Source organism: Electrophorus electricus, chromosome 17 (genome assembly GCF_013358815.1).
Source record: "Electrophorus electricus isolate fEleEle1 chromosome 17, fEleEle1.pri, whole genome shotgun sequence".
Taxonomy (NCBI): domain Eukaryota; kingdom Metazoa; phylum Chordata; class Actinopteri; order Gymnotiformes; family Gymnotidae; genus Electrophorus; species Electrophorus electricus.
In genome coordinates this window covers 11068343-11087342 of record NC_049551.1, presented here as the reverse complement: position 1 = coordinate 11087342, position 19000 = coordinate 11068343, and the positions used below count along the sequence as shown (strand labels likewise).

General features: G+C 44.6%; 2 protein-coding genes across 3 annotated transcripts in view; both read right to left on the bottom strand.

Moving 5' to 3' along the window:
- Nucleotides 1-13701, bottom strand: part of slc27a4 (solute carrier family 27 member 4) — a 15065-nt gene extending 1364 nt beyond the window's left edge. Inside the window, exons 1-13 of one of the 2 annotated variants that reach the window (XM_027008398.2) lie at nt 13255-13699; nt 11275-11436; nt 9822-10216; nt 7982-8140; nt 7783-7852; nt 7281-7372; nt 5534-5643; nt 4754-4963; nt 2984-3110; nt 2411-2548; nt 2114-2278; nt 869-1015; nt 1-414 (exon numbers count right to left, since the gene is read on the bottom strand). The exon at nt 1-414 is cut by the window's left edge and continues 1364 nt beyond it. In XM_027008398.2, the coding sequence (XP_026864199.2) occupies nt 257-414; nt 869-1015; nt 2114-2278; nt 2411-2548; nt 2984-3110; nt 4754-4963; nt 5534-5643; nt 7281-7372; nt 7783-7852; nt 7982-8140; nt 9822-10216; nt 11275-11435 (1932 nt within the window). In that variant the 5' untranslated portion in view covers nt 11436; nt 13255-13699 and the 3' untranslated portion in view covers nt 1-256. The other variant, XM_027008407.2, reaches the window with a different exon arrangement.
- A 599-nt stretch (nt 13702-14300) lies between these two features.
- swi5 (SWI5 homologous recombination repair protein) lies at nt 14301-17287 on the bottom strand. Its single transcript, XM_035535709.1, has 5 exons — nt 17071-17287; nt 16923-16971; nt 16703-16812; nt 16287-16381; nt 14301-15107 (listed from the first exon to the last, which is right to left on the bottom strand). Exons 1-5 carry the CDS (start codon nt 17172-17174, stop codon nt 15043-15045), a joined length of 423 nt encoding a protein of 140 aa, XP_035391602.1. The 5' UTR covers nt 17175-17287; the 3' UTR covers nt 14301-15042.
- Between the last annotated feature and the right edge of the window lie 1713 nt (nt 17288-19000).

The following is a 19000-nucleotide window of genomic DNA, read 5'->3' as shown; positions in this document are numbered from 1 at the left end:
GGGGCGGGGCTTGAAGGTGACTCATGAATGAATGGAGCAGAGGGGCAGGGCTTGAAGGTGACTCATGAATGAATGGAGCAGAGGGGTGGGGCTTGAACGTGACTCATGAATGAATGGAGCAGAGGGGCGGGGCTTGAGCGTGACTCTTCTGTGTCCCTGTTGCCCCTCACTGCAACTGCCGAGGTAACGAAGGGCAGGACTGCAAACTGGGCGGAGTTTTATGAGCGAGTGGGCGGGCGGAGTTGGCAGTGGCCTCTCAGAGTTTCTGCTTTCCTGAAACAATACTACGGTGGCGTTCTGCGTCCAGCTCCACGTAGCGTCCCTTACTGCAGTCCAGGAAGTACAGCTGATCGGACACCAGGCCAGGGTTGAAGCCCTCCCGGCGCAGGTCTGCCTTCTGGTACTTGAAGGTGCCTGAGAGAGGGATAGAAGACAAAGACATGAAGGGTAGAGGGGGGGACAGTTTTATTACTTCAAAAGAGGAGAGGGAACATGAGAGAGCAAGTGATAGAGAGAGAGAGAGAGAGAGATACAGAGAGAGATAGAGATACAGAGAGAGATAGAGATACAGAGAAAGAGAGAGAGAGAGAGAGAGAGAGAGAGAGATAGAGAGATAGATAGAGATAGATAGATAGATAGATATCCATTACACCTCTCGCCTTGTGAGTGCTGCCGGCCTTTCCTGATATGAGCTAAACTCTTTGGAGTTTGGCTCTCTGGGGGGTCCTGCACTGCACAGCTGGGTTTCTGTCATGCCTTCACTTCTCAGCACTTCACCAGCTGTGCTGGAGTGCAGGCAGCACAAACCGCCCGGCAGTCTGTTGAGACACACCTGAGGCGGGTAAAGGCTAAACGTGAAACCTCTCACCTGTCTTGTTGACCTCTGGCAGGAAGCGCAGGAAGACGGGTCGAGCGTAAGGGGGCAGCGCTTTCTCCAGCTCTCGGCTGAACTTCTCCAAGTCCGTGTTGTGGTCCGGATCCGCCACAGCCGCCATGCCTGCTTTACCCTCTGCTCCTGGGGAGAGCGCAGGGGTTTAAGCTGGAGGCAGGGGTGTACGGTCTACTCCCACACCCCCACACCCAGCTCCACACACACACACAGCCCCACACATGGCCCCTCATGCACACACTGGCCCTCACACGCACATGTGTGAGTTCCTGTCATGGTCTGAACTAATCCACACATCCACAATTCATTGAGTGCACTATAGTAAATCCAAAACGAGATTAAATTAGTCCAGTACAGGGAAACAGATGCTGACTCTAGATTAAAGCAACGTGGATCAGATCAGTACCAACTCAAGCTTCCTAATTAATAGTCACTGAACCTATGATGAATTTTGGAGGTATAACCTCAGTCACAGTGTTCAATTCAACTTTCAAACTAAAAGTTCTTGAACAACACAGGTTTGGGCTCTTTGGGCTTTGCTGTGGTAAACCACCTTGGTCATCTGAATTAGCCTGGATAAACCTGGATAAACCTGGATTATCTTGGATTAGCCTGTGCTAACTCACTAAAGGAAACACTACAACTAAAATTAAGGGAAGCAGGTCTGGAATGAAACACAGCCACACACAAGCACAGAGAACCCGACAGCACGTAAACCAGCTCTGTGGTCTACACTTGCATTACATTTACAGCATTTTGCAGATATTTATGTCTTACAGTAGTGCTTTCATGCCAATTCACATACAGGAGTGGTAAACCACACTCTCGGCACTGGTGACGGCAGACCAGACACAATGTGAACACACAGGCTTCCATAATGGACAATAGGTGATGCCCACACAGAGACAAGTCTCTATTATGGCAGTGGAGGAGAGGGTCTCTGGGGTCAGATGGCAAAGGTCACAGAGCCAACCAACACCAGCACGTGAGAGAGTGAGAGAGCGAGGGAGAGAGCCACACAAAGACAGAAGAAGAGAGTTCCTCATGTCAGAACTTGGCATCTGAAGACTAGGAAAGAAAAGAAGAACGAGAGAGTGATCGAGAGAAAGAGATTGAGGGGGGAGGGCAAGAAAGGAGAGAAAAAACTTAAACAGTGAAATAAGTGAATAATAAACACAGCAGGCCCAAGGGAGACAGGAAGTCCTCCTCTGCGTCTCTTCGTACCCGCCACCTCGACTCCGTACACCACCACATCTTTCATGTCCAGCAGACGACTCAGGGTCCCCTCCACCTCGGTGGTGGAGACGTTCTCGCCCTTCCAGCGGAAGGTGTCTCCCGTGCGGTCCCGGAAGTACATGTAGCCATACTCATCCATCACGAGCACGTCTCCTGTAGGAAGGGGAGGGGCAGACGCACGCATTATTCCCGCACGGAAGGCCAGCGGGAACGAGGGCTGGCTCGGGCCGGAGTCGTCCCGGCGCCCTCATGCCACAGACCTTCGGCTGTTCGCGGAGAGCACACCTGACAGGTAGGCGCTGTCTCCTTTCTTGAAGACGTCATGGGCGATTTTCTTACTGGTGGCCGACTGGTTGACGTAGCCATCGAAGCGTCTCAGGGGGTCGTTCTGGATGATACGGCCCACCAGCTGTCCAGGCTCACCTGTGGAGGAGGAAGAAGAGATCGCACGTGAGCTCAGAGCAGAGACCCGCCACGGACATTATTACTACGCCTGGATGCCCGGCTCGGACATTATTATTATTATTATTATTATTATAATAAGACTGCACACATATCGAAATATAGTGGCAATTAAAATCTAATACTACTATATATTAATAGCAACAAATACTTTTTAATTCATTGGGGGCTGATTTTTTTAGCTGTACTGGTGGTACCCTAGCAAAGCCCTTGGCTGGTAATGTCCCACTCTGGCCGATATGGACACCGCCAGACACCAGACACTCCCTGCTGTCCTGTGCATTTGTTGACATATATAATACAGTTGTTCTAATGATCAGAATGGGTGTTTTCTCCAGTATGGCAAAAAGTGTCATGTCAATGTGTGTGTGTGTGTGTGTGTGCGCGTCTGCTAACCTGGACCACATGGTAAACACACTCCATCAGGACCCCTGATAAGCTCCATGGTCTCTTCATCCACTCTGACGAGCCGGATGGGGTAGACGTAGGGCAGGATCCGGCTATTGAAGCCACAGGCCCCCGTCTGCTTAGAATAAACCCACCCACACACGCACGTACACACGCACGCACACACGCGGGTATTACATTCTCCTCCTTCAAACATACCTCACCGTACATCTGAAAACTAGATGTTGCAAGATGCTGCAAAAAACGTGCACATCACCAGTTACAGGAGTACCTGCATTTCCCCACACAGAGTTTACTTGGTAGGGCTGCCCAAGGTCTTATATTAATGCCCGCCAACGTACATTTGTGGACCCATTTTAACATTTTTTTCGTCCGAGAGAATGACACGATCTGTGATCGATTAAATAGCGGACAGTCTCCCATCATTCTACCCATTCTGTACCTGTACATTCTGCTATGGAGAAAAGAGTCTGCTGACAATCGCGCTTACTCTGCAGAGTGCAGAGAAACGGAGGAAAAGAATCATTCTGTGGCATTACGTCAAAAGACAGACACGACGGACAAGCACAGACCATGTAAAGCAGCTCCTTATTGCACAATTCTGCGCTGATGCTGGTAGAAGCTTCAGATTCCACGAAAGACGGCAGCAACCAAGCTGCACTGGGGGCTCGCTACGAGCCTCGAGTGTTTTTAGCGCATGGAACTTGTGTCCTGGCTAAACATATGAAAGATTCGGTGTTTTCTCTTCAGGCTATGGTAGTTAGAAAGACGCAGACTAACATTAGCTTTAAGAAGTATTCAAAACTATCTTAGGAGTACACGGTGTGAGGACGATCAGAGATGAACAGCATGACAGGTAGCCAACATTAGCGTTAGCTTGAAATGGCAGTAAGTCTCGATTAAAGGTGTCGATTAAATGTTAATTTGATGTAGAATGACATTTGCAGTCAACAGTGAGGTGAAATGTATAGAAAAGCAATTCAGGATGCTGAAAACAAGTGAGGTCTTCTTTATAAACCGAGATTAAGAGATCTGACAGATTTTGTACACATTAAAGTTTTCTTCTTCTTTTTAAACTCATGTTACTCTTTCCATGTGGGTAGATGGAGGGCAAGGTTGGTGTGAAATTAATATAAATATTTAATAAATCAAACTATTTTTGTTAGGATAATATAGATAATGCTGGCCTTTTCCACCGGCTACAACTTGATCTGTGGGAAACACTGAGTACCCCAGAATCAACTAGGCCTCTCCATGAATGAATCGCATTTACACAATGACATGTTTGAGATAATGCCAATGCTTCTGGTGTCTTTATAAGCTACCGTGTCTTATATACACTGATGTACTGCTCAGCCCTCGCAATATTACAGCCATGCCTGAAACTGAAGCTGGGGTTTATGGGTAAAGACCTTTCTGGCCAGGGATGGGTAGAGAAAGTGCATAAGCACGCACTCAAATAAAAGCCGAAGCCAATATACTCCACTCACTACACACAGCCCTACACACCCTCTTAAAAATGTATCAGTCAGCATGGATGAGAGTGTGAGAAAGAGATAGGTGTGTGTGCATGCTCGTGTGTGTGTATGAGTGTGTTTGTGTGTGTGTGTCCATGGATATGATAAAGCAGGCTGGTTCTGTGCAGGGCTTCAGTGCTGTGCTGCAGTGTCGTCCCACCGTGTGTGTGTGTGTGTGTTAGTGTGTTAGTGTGCATGTGTGTGTAGCGCGTGTCTGTCTGTGAGTGCTATCCCGTCCCACCTTGTTGTCGAAGTTGCCGAGGCTGCAATTACACTCTGTGGCTCCGTAGAACTCTGCGATCTGTGGCACGCTGAAGCGCTGCATGAACTCCTCCCAGATGGACTGACGCAGGCCGTTGCCCAGAGCCATGCGCACACAGTGCTGCCCTTCAGCTTCCCGCACAGGCTGGTTCAGCAGGTAACGGCAGATCTCACCGATGTACTGCACGATCTGAGGGCAGACCGAGGGAAAAAACGAGAGAGAGGGAAATCGACAGAAGACAGAATTTCTCAGTTCACAGCACTAAAATGTAATATTTAGCTAAAATTTATTATTTCATAAGTTATTACTCATGTAATAAAATGCTATTTTGGGATTCATAACTGTTTAAGTCCCAAGACAAACAGATCCTGTGTACTTAACCCCGGTACTCCACAGATGACTCATTATTGGTTTAGGAATATAACAGAGGGTTAGGGTTACAGATCTGTTTGGCAAGTTATCATCTTGGAAGAGTGCTCTTGTTGTGGCTTGTATATTTGAATTGGCTGAGTTGTGTCGTACTGTATGGCGGAGTATGTGAGTACGCTTGTGTGTCACAGAGCACAGGTTACATTTTGTTTGTCTAATCTAATGAACCTGGTCAAGACGGAGAGCTTTCAGAGGTGAAACGTACGCTATGAGATAATCCCAGTGTGCCATATTGCTGTCTTTCCCTAGAACCCAGAGAATGAGCTGTAATCAGTTACTCTGAATCAGAACTATGGAAGCCTGATCAGCTTCTCCACGTCTGGCACTCACTGTGCAGTTATATTTGATACAGTCATCCCAGAACTTCGACGCTGAGAACTTCCTCTTGATGACGACGGTCATGCCATGCATCAGACACTGGCCAACACCCACGATGTTACCTGGCAGGTGGAACCAAAAAATTAAAAAATGAAATAAACCTAAAAAAACCAAACACTCTCACACTGAAACACAAAGAACATGTTACACAATAATTACACCAAGACATGCTATACAATAATTACACCTAGACATGAGTGAGGATGTTACCCAATCTACAGCACAAGTAAAAACATGCAGAGTAATTACCAAGACTTGTGGATACCATAAGTGGGTCTGACTGTGTGTATGAGTCTGATCACAATACTCTTCCTAACAGTTATGCTGTAAATGCTACAGCCCCTCTGAGGAACAGGCCCTGGTCCAACTCAACAGCACCTGCTGCCCACACATGCGAAAAATCACTAATCAAAACTTTTCTGGAGTCACCTCTTTTCTGGAGTCACCTTGAAGGCGGTACGAATTAAACTGGTTAACAATCCACAGGCAGAGATCAACATGATTGGTCCAAGGTTTTTCAAACACCATACGTTCACCCCCACAGTTCCTCTGCTATGACCATAGACACCGACTATGTTTGAAATAGCCTACTACATACTGCACTCAGTATATACTGTATATTGAATTCTGGTCCCTGTAGTAGTATGCAATATATTATCCAGTATGTGACTAATTCAAACCATTCTATGAGATCACACGAACATATGAAGGCTCCGCCCACCATTGCATGACAGTTGCAATACACCATGAAAATAGCTCTGGTCACGTACTGGAATATTTGGTCGAAGTAGCACATCATCCAGGTAACTTTCACATACTGGGAAAAAAAAATTTTTGTATATTGAATACGGCAGACTGATTTGGGGCCAAATCAGAATGCAAGTAGTATGTAGCAGGCTAATGTGAACACAGCCTGTACATACTCGTGGACTGTGGGTGAAAAGTGAGGCCGCTACATGTCAGATGCCCTCTAGTGGGTAGCTGCAGTACAACTTTTGACCCCACCCATTACATTGTGTACATTGCCCATTATTCCACTTGAATACATGCCACAGAGGCAGCAGAGCATTTATATATTTATAACGTTATCACCATGATGACATTTACATGGCATCATGCGCAAGGTGCACAGAACAATGTGTTTTCCAACACCAACAAGTGAAAACGGAGACTTATGCTTAAAGGCAACAAAACCTCCCCCCTCTCAGACACTGCACAGCAGTAAGACCGCCAGCAAGCCATCGCGTCACCATCGTACAGCTAGCTAGCCTTCTTAGCACCTTGCTAGCTAACAAACAAACAAGCCAATTAAGAAGCTGCAGTGGTTTTCCGAGAGACTAAAAAAAAATTACCTTGGTTATCCAGCTTGAAGGCACAGCTGCCTTCAGAACAGTTCTGATCGGCGATTTTGCACACGGGCTGCTGCCCTTCAGTTTATCTTTTTAAAACATCGCGGCTTAATCTGATCGTTTAGGGCCAAACACTGGACAAAAAAGCGCGGGAGCCGTCTCACCGTGAACACAGACAGACGCGTTTCCGTGACCCCGCACACCCATACACAAACACGCATCAGGATGCAATAATGTGGAGTTATGGCTCGCATATGCTCTCACGCAGGAAGTGGTCCTCATTCACACTGCCGCTGCGCACTCAGGAAGTGTCAGGGCCTTGTTGAGAGGAGGGGGGGGCAGAAGCGTACCTGCTGAGTGGTACAGCGGGAGACAATCATACAGCACGTCGTCTGAGGTCATGCCGAAGCCGTAGTACACCAGAGCAGCCATGCGATAGTACCTGCAGGCAGAGGACCGGAAAGGAGGAGAGAGACAGCAACGTGAAGAAAGAGGGATACAGAGGGAAAGGGCAGGGAAGAGGGATAGGGAAACAGCAACATAAACAGGAAGAAAAGCTGGAACTTTGGAATGGTATCGTCCTGGCCTATACGACTCCTCCTGAAAAGCACCTCCATCGCTGTCAAAGTGGGCCACCATTTTTTTTTAAGCGAACGTCAGTGAAACACTCGGTTTCACCCATTACTTCCCGTTTACTACCTTACCCATGTTGTTTGATGGACAGCCGGCAAATAGCTAAGGACCTCCTACTCTTTGGAGAAAACACACGTTTTTCCAGGCTGGCAGAAGTTGGTTTTGGGCAGCTAACCGATGAAGCGTGATCCAGTCTTTGCACTTCTCCAGTTCGCTTACCTGCTGTGCACGACAATCGCAGCTTTCGGCATCCCAGTCGTTCCAGATGTGTAAATATAGAAAAGGCGATCTAGACACAAAAGGGGGGAGTGGAGGACAGAGAGATAAAAAAGCACATTGAAAGGGACATTCTCCAAACACCCCACACAGGCCTTTTGCAAGCCCAAACCAGTTGCTTAGATATGACGAGCTGGTTTACCTGTGAAGCCGCGCTGTGGTTGGCTGGGCGTGTGCGTGGGGGCGGAGTCCAGAAGTGGCTCCAGGCACTCTGTTACCTCAGGAACACGTTTAGGGTCCCAGTCGCCAGAGCAGAACAGCTTCACTGCCTTATCCATAGAGCTATGAATCTCGCACATCGCTAAATGAGAGAGACAAGTATGATTCAGTAAAGAAAGTAATAATAAATATTTGAGGTTTTTAAAAAGGTACCAGTAAAGGAATTCTACAACAAGAGTGCCATAATATATCTTTATCCAAATAAAAATTTAGAGATCTGTTTTCATTAAAAATTCAGAGCCAACTGGCTGATAAAGTTAACCATCTGCACAACACATCACATACATCCTACAAATGACTACACGCCCTCTAGATTATCAACACTGTCCAAGCATAACAAGATCCCTGCAATATCTTCTTAGGGTGGAGAAAGAGGAAAAAAAGAAAACAAATAAAGCAAGACAGAACGAGAACGAGAGAAAGCAAGAGAGAGACAGGGAGAACACCCCTAAACGAGGGGGAGAAGGATACAGTCGGAGCAGCTGCAGAAGAACCAACAGGCGGGACAGTAAAGCGTCTGGCTCTTCTAAACCCACAGGAGAAGCCCAGCTCGGTGCTATTCAGGCTCCAGTTACGTGAAGGCAAGCCAGGTGGATATGCCTACTCAGAATCCTGCACATCTACTGCCACATCACCCCATTTGATTGGACCTCCGATAACTTTCCCCATAACTGCGTGCACCTCAGATTGCCATTAGGTGCCAACGATAAATGCTACTTCAAAAGCAGCATCGACTTCAAGTGCACTAGAATACCAACCAGCCAATGAATCACAACATTCTCACTTTGAAAGAATATTATGAGTAGCAGTTACACTTCCTTTTTTGAGTGATTAGACAGGTTAATTGTACAATGACCTCCCCAACACTTGTTTCCCTGAATACCATTACACACAGCAACAGCAGTGGTTTATGTCTGAAATGGTCTCCAACCCATTCACAAAAGGCAGTTTAGACCCAAATCTGATGGTGGCAATAGAATGCTCCATCTCAAGTCTTAAAGAGTTGTAGCATCGGGGTAACGTATTAATACACCAGGTTAAGTTCAGGCCAAAGGCTATAGAGTTGAGAGCACTGGACTGTGCATTGTTGTAGCTCTAGACCAAATGTGTCCATTTCAAAGCCCTCAAGGTCTGAATGGGAGACTAATCACACTCTTTATCTGGCTAGCAGTTACACTGGCTTTTTTTTTCTTTTTTTTTTTAAATATCAGCATTTACAAAGTCCCGGACTGGATTTGGATCCTGCGCCTAAGGACTGAAACACTCCACATCTCAGTAATAAAGCCCATTCTTTGCTCCACATCTCATTCTGGAGAGTTTAATTCCAGCATTAACACAGGATCCAGACTGAAGCAACCATGGCTACATCTGATGGACAAAATACTATATTGTGATTGTATTTACTAATGTCTCACAGTACATTAAAAACAAAATGACAAAGGCTGGGCCTGTCATTACTAATCTTGCACAAAAATGCATATGATGGGCTTGCATTACTCTGACCCAAACCTTAGTTGTTGAATCATAAGTGTTGTGATTCATAAACCTGCCCACAAAACACTCATTGGGATGGTTTGGAATGCCAAGGGCTCATTTGATAAGGGCTCATTTGCATATTGCTCCCAATAATGAGGCAAGAATTATACTGTGTGTTGAAAAACTGCAAGGACACTTCAGGACTGTTCTTACCCAGTCAATCAAACCAACGTCATTTTATTCCCCACCACCCACTGATCATGTCCTAACCACCGCTAGTTTCTCACCCTCGGAGAGCTCACTGCCAAATATCACGGCCTTGGCGTTGGAGATGTTCACGCAGTGCACGAGGGCCTCCAGCCGGAGGTTGAAGTTGATGAGGGCTGCCTCTACTCCGAGCTTGGCCATGCCCAGCCACAGACCAACATACTGCGAGCGGTTCTCCATGAATAGGGCCACTACATCGCCCTCGCCGAAGCCACGCTGCAGGAGCAAGTTTGCCACACGGTTGGAGTACTCGTCCAGCTGCCTGAAGCTCCACATCTCGCCCGTGCCCTCGAAGATCAGTGCCGGCTTGTCGCCGTACTTCTGCACCATCTTGGCAAAGATCTTGGGCACCGTGTTATGCTCGCGAAGGTGCCGCTTCACGTTCAGCTTCACCTTCAGCAGAACGCCGGCCGCACTGAGCAAACACAGGGACCAATTAGTTTTAAGATGACCAATGGCTGAACAGAAAATGGCACAAACAACCAATGGTGTACGAGATGAATCCAAAAGTGTTTCATGAAAGAGTTGGAGCGAGAACACCAGATGGTAAATGGACCGTCTCTAACACACACACACACACTTAAAATGATTCCAAAACTGCATACCTCCCTACATATTTCATTTTGTCAAGTGGTATGGTTCTGATTATGTGATTTGTTGACAGTGGTTTTACTAATGTGGTTATTGGTTAGCTCAAAGGTCTGGTCTTACCCAATTCTGTTGGTGAAAGGGGAAGTAATTTTTGTGAGAATGCTCTCCTTGAACATCCTACACAATAGTCATCAAAAGTCATGACATCCGACACCTGGTTCTCTTATTTTCATTAACAATCATTGTAACTTTCTCTGCATACAGAACCTGTTAAAACAGTAAACCTGAACACCCAAGGAACCCAGTACTGCCTTTAAATTATACGATATAATGCGTCAGGCTGGGTGGTGAGTTAGGAGTCCCCCTCACACTACTCATATAATGTGTTGGGTTGGGTGGTGTGCACAGTGTCCTCCTCACACTACTCATATTTGTTGGGTTGGGCGGTGTGAGCAGTGTCTCCCTCACACTATTCGTGTGTTGGGTTGGGTGGTGTGAGTAGTGTCCTCCTCACACTACTCATATGTGTTGGGTTGGGCGGTGCGGGGGTTGGGGATGAGAAAAGGAAAGAAAATCCCACAAACAAGCTTGACCTGCCAGAACTCTTTTGAGCAAATCTACATGCCACTTCCTCCGCTAAAGGTCTCAGGAGCCTGTAAAACAGGAATGTGCAGCCTCACCAGCTCGAGAGAAACCACATTTCTGAAAGACCTGCGGACAGGTCGCAGGTGAGATGGCGTTAAAGCCGGGCACAGGGGACAGGTGATGGCATTAGGACACACGCAGCAGTGGTTACCCACACACCACCAGCTAAGATAAAGCAGCTTAGGCATCCCAGACAGCCACTTCCAAATGTGAGCATCCGTGCTTGTGTGCACTTACTGCAGGTCCCGGCCAATGGTCCTCATGAACACGTGCAGCGTCCTCCATCCGCCAGTGCCCAGGTAGAAGATGAGGGTAGAGGGGACCACCTGAAACCAGGCCAAACCCAGGACCAGCCTGAGCATGAAGAACAAGACCGTGGAGCATCCCAACCGCAGCATCCTACAGACACGCGCGCACACACACAATAAGAATGAAAATTGAACAGCCAATTCAAACAATATTTTCTATCTATGACTATCACTACAAATTAGATCGATAAGAGAGCACCAAACTAAATGTTGAGAAACCTGCAGTTTATTACAATATCAGTCAAGAGCATATCAGTGACCCTCTTAAAAGTGGTCGTTCCGTGAAAAAGATGCACAATATATGCAATATAACAATATAAAACCAGGACACAAACATAAGAAAAGATAAGAGCAAATAAAACTGCTGCCTCAAAAACCTATAACCTTGTCATAAAAAAGCAAACCACACCACACAGCACTGGAATATGACCTCTTGATTTGCGATATTAACCCAATGGTGCAAAAGGTACCTCTCGAGGCGCTCTTCTTACTCGCATAAATTAAACATCAGAGCGTCAGCAGATACTCCTTAGAGAGGATAATATTGCAAAGGTCTCAAGACTCCCATATTTCAAAACATGCCCAACTTAACCTGGAACGCGTACTGTATGCTGGTTTATAAACGCATTCCTATTTCACGGATACAAGGCATTTAGACTAATAATCCATACATCTGTGCGCGTATGACTTTGTTTTTACAGCTGTAAACACCATACTCGTTTTAAAATATTGATATGTTTCAGGAGCTGTATTTTCTAGTTTATTCGTTTTCTCTTGTGTCGTTATGACAGTCCCTTTGAGCCCTTCAGGAAGGTAATGCTTACTTAACCTGGGCACTATTAAAATACACAAACGAGAATATGACATGCACAAATGTAAGGGCTTCTTTGCATCGATCATTTGATTTCTGCTCTGCGAAAACTCAACACTAACGGACAAACAATGCAAAGAAGCTCAAGGGTAGATTGAATTTCAATTTCGCGATGGGAACCAAGGCGCTAGCCACCCGATCCGCCTCCGGTCTTCGACTAATTTGAATTCGGTGCTCAGCGCGCATGTGGCCGAGCAGGTGCACGCTGATGTTTCGTCATTGACATTTTCACCATTTCCGTGGGTTTCGGGTTACAGTGTCTCCGTTGAGTTTAAACACACTTAAGCGTTCATGCGAAACGCCCATCATTCAACGACTCCGCTGAGGTGCTGAGGATTCACACCCACAGCATCTCGTTTCTTAACGGAGGACTCCGTGTCCAAGACGTTTGCGCACACGCACACACGCACACACGCTCTCTTTCTGGGAGGTTTTGGAAGGCCGCTCTGCCCGCCCCGACGCAGAACAGGGTCCAGGACAGGCTCCTGGTGCGCTGTTCTGCCCTGTATGCTGCATGCACTGCAGCAGTCCAGGCCAAACCACGAGCAAAGGTGGACCAGCCACGAGCCATGTGCGCGAGCGCGTTTCCCGCATCGTTCCAGTCAATTTGTACGTTAGCGTTTCATTGTCGCCGTCGCGATATGATTTCGTTGTCTAAGGAATTGACATGGACTGAACTATCCTAGATGCGCCGTGACCTGTAAGTCAGCGGCAAATAACGTCAATTGATTTGCCAGATCCTCCTTTGCTTGGGCTAGGAAGTAAGATGGCATCCCTGCCGTTTGTCTAAATATTGTCTGCAAGAATTGAGTTATTAGAACAGTACACAGTGTCGGCAGAACAAGCGGGCGAGCTAATGAATACTGACATCATTCATTATAACCGGCAAACGCATCACACATTGACAAGGTTGTTAGAGGACAGCCGAGGGAGCCACAGCCTTCAAACACCATCACGACAATAAAGAACGGAGATGGCGGAAATGAACCGCCTGTAGAAAGAAGGCATCCAGCCGGATTCTGGCGGCCTTTCAAATACCTGGTCTCCCGTGTCCGCAGTCACTGTAATGTGCGTATTATGTCAGAAGTGGAGCCCGTTCCGTGCGATTCCACCGTGATCGCTTTAGTAAAACCTCCCAGCGCTCTGCCGTTTAGTAGCGCTGATGCACACGCCGGCCTGACAGATGCGCTTTTCTTCTTGCGTAACGTTACCGATTACACAAACCGTCTCTGATAGACTTTCGTCCCCATTAAATTCAAATATTCATTCTGATGTTGTCATTATCTACATTTTAACGATGGACTATAGCTTCGCTATTTCAAATGACCTTATAATTTTCTTAGATAAGCCCGCCCTCCTTTTTCACCGGCTTTATAAACGCTGACTGACGGCCACTGCAACCAATCGCGTCGAGAGGTGGTGCTTCCCGCGGAGAAACAGTACTGCCGAGGAAATGCGGCCCAGCGAACGAATCATGCCTCACCAGACTACGGAAGGCTCTACCCCGGTAGTGACAACGGTTCACGAGGACCGTGAGGCGCCTGAAAGGGAAAAAAAGAAGCGGAAATGGTAGGGTGGGGGTTCTATGCGTGCACTCGTACCACACAACAGCCGACCGCGCGTATGTTCTTAAGCATCAAATCTGCGTGGATTCACATAGACCAGCTATTATAAAAGGGGGAAAATAACTTCTTCGTCATCGTATGATAAATACTCCAAAATAACTGCTACCATACAATAGCTGCTTAAAAGCCTAACAAAAACACTTCAAGATATTGACCTTACAACTAAGTAAATAAATCCAAAACAAGTACACGGAGAACAAAATCTACACGAGACAACTAAAATAAGCGGTACTTTAGTACTTGTTTTGAGGAGCAAACGTAACTATCTAAATATACACACGTACATTATTTAACTTGGATTAGTCTTTTGCGTGGTAGGAAAACCAAACGTTGAGTAGTGAACGCCCTTTGACAAAGAGACGCTGAAGATAAGGTGAAATACCCCAGGTATCAGTGCCTTCAACTTAATGGTGCCCAGTGTCAAACCATACCAATCACATACATTATCAGCAACAGGCATTGCTTTTAGATTAGATGGAATTTATTACAATAAGTATTGAACAATAAGGTGTATGCTGATGTATAGCTTTATCTGGGTTAAACACTTTCAGCTATAAATGAGGACTCAGCTATTCAACTACTAAACTGCAGTTTAACATTTTAAAAATGTTTTAAAACAACACTTTTTGGACAAACTGTAGCAAAGGACTGTTTTCAGATATTCTTTTGCACACCCCGTCTCTCACACTGCAGTGTAATGATGTCTGAGGTGCAAAGATGAAAGCTAACAAGTCCAAATATTTAATATTTACAAACAGGAAGAAACACACAATGTGCTCATTCTTAAATGCACTCAATGTAGCATGGAGGTAGTTTTTTCTAAGCAAAATTCTTAAGCCGCGAGAAGACCAGCATTGTCTTTTCATTTTTGTTCTCTGGATCAAATCAATGACTACTACAATTCCTCCAACATAAATGACACTTTCTTTACGTAAAGGACCAAACTAAAAAACACAGCAATAAAGTGAAAGCCCATGATTTTGAGCAGGGCTAGAAACAAACAGGACCTAATAACTGATAGCTACATTTTTTTTTAAACAAACTTCTAAAAGCTTGAATTTGACTAAAGGAAAGACATTTCACACAGAGGTACTGCAAAGAATTTATCCTTCATTGGTGTTCTCAGAGTTAAACTCAGTCACCGTGTCCCCAGCTTCTTCTGACACGTCCAGCCCTGGACCCGCCGACCTCTCACCCACAGTCAGTCCTCCAGCACCATGCCAAAGTGGCCGTACAGGTCACGTGTGGTCACGCCACGCAGGCTGGCTGCAGCAAGGGACACAGAACATTGGTCATGTGGATACACAGGTCTAAAGGGTGACATAGCACGGGTCTGCTTTGGCTCACAGACACCACCCCCCCAGGGTTCTTAGGAATAACGCTCTCGCCCCCAGGCCAGCTGGAGTCTTGCTCCGTACTCAATGAAGAGTGCACTGGACAGCCTCTGGATCTAAAAGGAGTCCTTTATGTGGTCAACCCATGGGGGATGTTGCCCTGGTTCAGCTGTGTGTCATTAGCATTCTCCTGACACTGTGGCTAGTGTGTCTCTGCGTATGGTCATGTGTGGGTTGCCATACAATGACCTCTCCAGTGTTGAACCCTTACAGTTGGGCTGAATCTAACTGAATACCATTTCACTGAACTGTGTGAATTAACCTGAATTAAATCTGTAGGCATTAATGCATTGGGTTAATTTGGTAAACATACACTGATTAATGAACTTTATGAAGTGTGGTGGTCGCAAACTAAGATAGCTTTTGAATTTTTAAAAAAGTATTCTGAGGAAGCCTCTGTTAATATAATTACTTGCACAGCGCCCTTTGTGTCTGATATTTGAAGACATTTCTTTGAAAATACTTCCACTGACAATTTTAATTCATCAGGTATCACAGGTTGAATACTCACCTGCAAAAGATCCAAATCCAAAAAATACAGACTAATGGTGTTAATCAGAGGTAAGCAGCTGATTGACTTTGACATGTGAAATTTAGAATATTAATATTTAGCCAACACTAATATTAGTGTAATACAGTTCAGAGGGTGGAGTACCAAGATAAGTTTCCTAATTTTTCAAAAGAGCACCAAGCTTAACATACAGCAAATACACATTTATGGAATTTATCAGACACTCTTATCCAGAGCAACATACAAGTACTTTAGATGTCTGCCCAGAAAAGAATCCTCAGATTGCACAAACAGATCCTAAAATACCCATAAACCGAGATGCTTCCAGAAATCTGTCAGTGCTGAAAATCAGAATTAAAAGATACAATACAGTACTCTAAAATACAAGACAATTTGGGTGTTGTTACTGTTCAAAACATTTTCTACAAGAGCAAATACCACCCCTGAAATTGATAGTATTACACAAATACTGTTCTTGATTGCAGACATGTAAAAATGAGTAAGACAAGTAGATGCAGTCTATTTTCAGAGGAAGCTTACCCAGTGTGCCTAAAAGAGTTTGTCCAATGTCCTTGATGTCATTGTACTCATGAAGAAGGTCAATGTGCTGTTCTAGTTCCTGTTCTGCAATGCCTCTGTAGACAATTAAAAAAATAGCAATAACATCTGACTACTGCAAACAGGTTCAAGTTAACACACACCTGCCTCCCCAATAACTGAGCCATTTCTGTAATACAGTGTGTGGCATTAGGAATATGCAGTAACACCATGTACTAATGAAACCTTTTATCTACATAATGCTAAAAGACTGTGGCAATGGATTATGAATGTATACCTCCTGGGCATCTTAAGTAGTTAAAACACACACAACCTACTAAATTTGTAATACAGTAATCTTTGACACACACACACACACACACACACACACACACACACACACACACACACACACTTACTCATTTTGTAACACAGCAATCTCTGATTCAAGATGTGCCAGTTCTATCTGTAGTTCTTTAATCTCTTCTTCCGGACACATTGCACAAGCCGCCGTGTTGGAGGTCTGAACCTATTATAAGCACAATAGTCTTCATACTATCACAACAAACGTTCAGTCTCAAGCTCACTTTTTCTTTCACAACAAACGAACGAATTCAGATCATTTATACAGCTACTTACTGGAGATTTAAAACTGGAATGCACTTTTTTACATCCTGATTGAGGCGTCCTGTTCAAGATAAAGACGTCAGTAACCGTTAGCTGTTAGCTGTGTAGCTAGCATAGCACCGCTAACAGAAAGCGCGAGCGAGTGCGCGAGTCTGTTTACCTTCTTTTTGAGGCTAACAAAGTTACGCCTCTTCGTTTTGGTGTAATCTTTAAGGTGGCATCAGCGGTATCTTCCATTAAGGGTTGTCTCGTATTTAAAGACATTTGACTTTACACTTTTCCCGACTACATGAGAGAGTTTAGCGCGGACAATTTTAAGGAAACTGTAAAACCTAGAGGTCAAATGAACTTAATAAACTCTCCGATACACTTCGACTCCCGCCTCGCTTTGGAAAGGTCAACGTCACTCAACGTCAACGTCAGAGGCTAATTTAATTGGCTATTAATTTTCATTGGCTGTTAATTTTCATTCGTTGTTAATAAGGCGGGTCTTCTGCGACGTGAGCGCAAAACCCTATCTTGTGAAGGTATGCTAGCGCTAAGATGAACTTTTAGTGCATATACTTCTGGTGAGCTGTAAAAAGCAAATTAAAACACAAAAATAATGCTTTCATTTTTTAAGCAACAAAAGCATATTTACGTGTGTTAAGTGCAGACCAGCTTTAGAACGTCACCTTCTGTGTGTGGCAATTCTATTTTCTGACAGCAGATAGCAGCATAAGGTAATAAAAAGCCCACCGTGTTATTTGCTGAAAAAAGAGAAAAATTGCGCAGCGTCGAAGTTTTTCAAAACATAGTCTGAGATCACAGTTAAAATCACTGAACCTCTTTACTTGTGTAGTATAACTGCACAATAATAAGTACAATCCAAAAGCGACAACCCTTAATATATGGACTTTTCACAAATCTGAGAACGTTAAAAAAAATCTGAATAGACTAATAACTGAAATGAAATAGAGGTAAACGTATTGGGGCGTAGTTTAAACATGTTTTGCTTTCTTTTGCGAAGTTACGGTAGAGGAATAGGCTGCAAAGTCCTCAGAAATCTACTAAGACTATGATTGTGAAAGACATGACGTGGAAAAAATAAAGATGTTTGAAGCAGTTCTGTTTCATCTTAGATTCTGCAGAATACTAATGATGAAAGCTGCAAAACGACCCTCTGCGCCTTCGTTATAACCCATAGCTCACTTATTGCAACCCATAACCAATGCTGGCACATGAAACAAAAATGCTGAACTATAGTCTTATTTTTCCTCTAAATTAGACACTTACTTCCTGCGTGTGCACTTAAAAAAAAAGATTAATTGTGTACAATTGTGTTTATCCTTAGACCACTTCCAGTGGAAAGTAATATTAAAATGAATCCAAATAGGTGGGTTAATTTACATTAATATAAAGAATCAAAATAGTTGGACTAATTTACATTTTCTTTGTTGAGAAAACATGAATACCTTAAACCTATTTCTTTTACATTTGCCCCACATTCATTTTTAACATAACAAATAAAATACCTTGCTTTTAAAGAAGCAACTCTTATCATTATCCACTGTTTTCCTTTCTTTTATTTTAAATACATTTCTGTACCTAAAGTTGTTACCCCAACTTTGCTTATTTGATGCAAAATGCCAAAGTACTAAGGATATACACATATTCCAGGTTGTAGCAATAGATTACTGTCTGTCACAATACTGGCGTACCTGAGAACAAGGCTCCACTGGCTGGCTGTGCTAGCCACTGAGCCAGCTCTGTTTATGTCTCCGGATGTCTATGGCTGTAGGAGAGTATTCGCATGACACGTTTGTTTGCAGTGGATGGTGGATGTGACCTTCGGAAAGTGATTTAATACGACAAAGACAGTGGGTGCAGATGACCGTGCTGTAAGTGAGCCTGGGCAATCGAGCCTAAGAGCTGCCTGATCACAGCTGACTGAGCAAAGGGAAAAGCAAAGAGAAATGTCACTGTGGAATGAGAGAGAGGGATAGATAGAAAATATGAAAATTGTTGGTCCAAACCATAAAATATGTTGTATTCATGAACTATATGTATTTTTGTCCTTTAACTTAAAATTTTTACTTTCAGAAAAAGCA

What these genes read in the sequence shown, in the direction of transcription:
- swi5 (XM_035535709.1), bottom strand. Translation starts at nt 17,174, where the DNA reads ATGTCTTTAAATACGAGACAACCCTTAATGGAAGATACCGCTGATGCC. An exon ending in TTGTTAGCCTCAAAAAGAAG is followed by an intron (nt 16,972 to 17,070) that starts GTAAACAGACTC and finishes TATCTTGAACAG; the next exon opens with GACGCCTCAATCAGGATGTA. An exon ending in ATTCCAGTTTTAAATCTCCA is followed by an intron (nt 16,813 to 16,922) that starts GTAAGTAGCTGT and finishes TGCTTATAATAG; the next exon opens with GTTCAGACCTCCAACACGGC.